The 4,259-nt window shown below is 40.2% G+C and overlaps 1 protein-coding gene across 1 annotated transcript in view; it reads left to right on the plus strand.

The window, feature by feature from the left end:
• Nucleotides 1-730, plus strand: part of LOC101304182 — a 9,160-nt gene extending 8,430 nt beyond the window's left edge. Inside the window, exon 11 of the mRNA XM_004297987.1 lies at nt 391-730. Within this exon, the coding sequence (XP_004298035.1) occupies nt 391-601 (211 nt within the window). The 3' untranslated portion in view covers nt 602-730. The remainder of the gene's footprint in view (nt 1-390) is intronic.
• The last annotated feature ends 3,529 nt before the right edge of the window (nt 731-4,259 follow it).

A 4,259-nucleotide genomic window follows, 5' to 3' on the forward strand; every position in this document is an offset into this window, starting at 1 on the left:
AAACGGTGTGGACGTCCGTAACAAAGACGGACTATATAATATATATATATATATATATATATATATATTCATCTGTTGCTGAATATATGACTCTTTAATTACTATAATGAATCGATTCTATATCGTTAGTCCACGATTTAAATCTATCTGCTGAAAATAAGTGTTGCTTGATTTGATCAAAAGTAAATAAATAAACTCTATTCGTACATTCTCATTTATTAGGTTTATTTACTCTTATCAAATGGAATTGAGAACTTGATTGAATCACTGGCTGGTGATATCATTTATTTCTTTGGTCATCCTTTTCCATGCATATGATGGTTAATAACCAGTGTAGTTCGACTTCTGTTTGTAGTCAACCTCACTAGTGCCCCTGTGTTGCTCTGGCAGTGATGATCAAGATCTTTCAGCAAAGGTAAAGTCAAAGCTCAATTTCTCTCTCCGGAACCTGACAGAACCCCTGTCACTTGGCGAGATAGCAAGGACATGGGACGTATGTGCCCGAGCGGTGATCTCTGAGTATGCAGAGCAGAATGGGGGAGGAAGCTTCAGTTCCAAGTACGGCACCTGGGAAGACTCCCTTAGCGCTGCAGCTGCTTGAATCAATTGTCGTGGAGAATTGAGATTGCATCGTACAGGCTCATGTAAGCTGATTGTTTTAAACCTCAGTGATGATCTTATAAAACATTAAATCTCATCAATTGCATGGTGTGATAGGTAGTTAGATAAATTTGTCCCAATCTAAAAAATGAAAAAGGAAAAGGGTGTACTTCCTAGTTTTCCTTGACAAAAAAATGACTTAAGACCAAATATGGTATATTTGGTTGTGGGATTTTATTTTATGAGGCTAAACTGCTAAAGTTGTTAGTCACCTGCTCATCACTCCCTTGCACTACAAACTACATTGCCCCTCATTTCTCATCACTCCCTTTAAACTTTTTCATTAGCTCTGCCCAAATGCTAGAGCCTGCCAAGTCATTTAATCGGTCTGCCATTTTCAAAGTACAATTGCAGCCAGATTCGACTGATAACCTAAATGGTTTTTTTTTTTTTAGGGAAAAGAAGTATCCATTGATCAAAGATCATGACGACCAAAAGGTCAAGCATGAGTGGTCCGAAGACCATACAAATGCAAAGTTAGAACTAACTCAAACCTATAGCTAAGAATTGAAATAACAACCTCAAAACTACATCCAAAAAGACGGATATGAAACACTAGAAAGCATAATAACCTGCCAAACCCTACCAACAATACTACCTTCCCCGATTAGAGGCCTAAGACCCAATGGTGTACCTTTCATCGCTAAAAAAAAGGGTGCATCACTAATAAGACAAAAGCAGAGATCTTTTCCTAGTTACCCTAGGAGGCTATTCTTCATCAGCCTCTGATACGAGGCCATTATCAGCGTCTGATACGAGGCCGTTGTCCACAGCTGTGATCTCTCCCATGCTAGGTTCCATGGAGTCCCACCTGCAAATTCTTCTTATTTCGGCTTCCCCTCGGCCTTCCTTTTTTCTTTGGAGATTTACCTGTCTTCTTGATACCAAGGGCACCCCCATCAGCAATAGAGAACCCCAATTCCTCCGGATTCAAAGGCAGAGGATCAAAGGTCAGCGCATGTCGTGCACGTTTTCCAACATGAGTCACCTCCTCCTCCCTGCTCTGCCGCACTCCGGCTACTTTGGCTGGCGAAGGAAACGCCGGAACATCATGAATTTGCACAACCCTTTTCTCTTTCGGAAAGAGGGAAGCCAAAGTGGGCGAGTTGGGAACAATTAGGTTTGGGGCCGAGTTATCCCTGAAAACCATTAGTGGCAGCACTGTTGCCCTAGACGGCACCGAAGTCGGAGGAACCACTTCTTCAGATTCTCAGGGACAAGCCTCCCCACCGTGATTCAACATGGAACATGTACGGCATCTTTCGATCAGCCTTTCATACTTGTAGGTCACTTGAAGAACATCCATCGGGGAAACCCTAATCAGACGATCTAGTCGCACTGGTTAGTTCAGAGGCAAGGTAACCCGGACTCGAGCAAGACCACGTTGGAAACCACCGTGATCCACCTGCAACACCACTCCAATGGTCTCCGCCACCAACCTTGTCGTTGCAGCTGTTGACAGCGCCGCCGGTAATCCTTGGATCCCAACCTAGATCCACACAGAGTCCAAAGGCACTGACCTGATATCTGAAAAGCCATTATAGTCGTTGAGAATGATCATCGCTCTCTGGTACGCCCAAGGTCCACCTCGTTTCACTCTGTTCACGTCTCTCTCCGACGCGAAAGTAAACAAAAACCGATCTTCTCGAGCCTGCACTTCCACATGGAGCGAACAGCGCTCCTGAATGCATCGAAAACAATAGCACGGGTTGTGTTCAAACGCCCAACGAGATAGAATCGTTGAGCAACGAAACCACTCTTGGGGCACCAGAGATTACCCAAATCCACCGGTTCTTCTTGGTTGCTCAGAGAGAGCTTTGAGATGAGGCTTGCTGTTACCGACGCAGCGGAGGCTGTCGCGGTCTTGGAGGCCATGGAGATGGAGATCGCTGCCATGGATATGAGCTGTGCCGCTTAGCCAAGGAAACCCTAACCCTAAAAGAGAGAGAGAGAGAGAGAGAGAGAGAGAACCCTAGATGCGGTATTTTTTTGGCTTTTTTGAGTTATACTTAATAAGGTAATATTGGCAAAACACAAGTTCTAGTCCGTGATTAAAGATTCAAAACATTTCTTTGATAACCTGAATGGTTTTAGTTACCAACATTCATGTTATAAGTTGATGTGTTCTTACTGAAATTGTGGGTGATTTCTTCTATTTCAAGCACCAGAGGAAAATAACCAATTGCCTCGTCATATCTAGCTAACATGCTGCTAAAGCCCCTTCCAGATGTTGGGAAAGACAAGGCGGTGAAGGCCGCCGCCGAAGGTTGCCATTGTCTCCTGTGGTTTTATATTCTCCTCTCAGAAATGGTCATGGACCCAAGTTTGCCTCAACTTATTCATAATTACCCTTAGGATTATGACCTATTAGGTCTAGCGGACAAAAATACTCTTAATAGTTAAAACGATTACTAATAAAACAAACAACGAAACTACGTAACAAAACCATGACTAACTCCCATTCTTACCCAATCTAAATAGAACGTTGGAGAGACTGAAAGGGGAAGTCAGTGACACCATACTAGCGGAGTAGAAACAAAATTCCCTAAAGTTGCAACTCTATAAACAACAAAATTAGATTCTCTATGGAGACAAAAGATGCTAACTTGGAAAGACAAAGCAAATGATAAGATATCTTGAATCAACGACTTCAAACACCAATTTGTAGTAGCTTTTCCCAACAGGCAGCTAATGAGAACCTTTGGAATCACCTACAACTATGACTTAGTTGAAGTGTTGGAGTAATTCAGAATAAAGACATTCACGTAAAGCAATTGCCTCAACCACCAAAAACTATGGTCTAGGGGTTAGAGGTAGAGGGAATAGCCAGAATTTTGTTGACTATATCTTATGGTAAAACAGAAAGTAAAGCATGAATATTCTAGGAAGAATCATGGATAAAACAATCCAATGACTTAACTTTACAATTCAAGTCTAAATTACTTCTCTGAGCATCATTGAGAATAGAACGAAGAGGAAAGGGAAAAACCAATTAATTCTCCAGAATAAAAACAGTACGACCATCATGTTTACTTATTTTAGTTTTTGAGGAGGTTAAACACAATCGTCTTATTATTCAGAGCCTCAAACTCATGAGTATAATAAGGTGATCATCCGCAAAATGCTATGGTACCACGTCTAACATTCAAAATACGACCGTCCATAGTACATCAAAGTAAAGTGAACTAGTGTAGTACAAATGCTCACTAGCTAGAAATAGTTAAAACAGAATAATCCAAAGAGCATCTCCGGTCTAGGTTAGTTTGTTGCTAAATTTAACAATTGTTTAACAATTAAAATAGCAATGGTGCTCTAACAGTAAATTGTTATTTGAAGTTTGGAGTTAACTGATAAATTTTGACAAATCATGAATTAACAAGTGAACAAAATGGAAAAAAAAACCTAGTTGCTAAATTTATCAATCTAGCTTACCAATAGTAGTTAAAATAAACTTCTGTTTAGGTATTGTGCTGAAGTTGATTTTTGCTACAAAAATGCATAAATTTAGTTAAAATTCAAGTTTTCTAATTTATAAGATAATTTGTTTTTACTTTTTCCATCTTCCGTAAAAAAAATAAAAAATAAAAAAACAAAAAAAA

The sequence above is a fragment of the Fragaria vesca genome, linkage group LG4 (assembly GCF_000184155.1).
Source record: "Fragaria vesca subsp. vesca linkage group LG4, FraVesHawaii_1.0, whole genome shotgun sequence".
Classification (NCBI taxonomy): domain Eukaryota; kingdom Viridiplantae; phylum Streptophyta; class Magnoliopsida; order Rosales; family Rosaceae; genus Fragaria; species Fragaria vesca.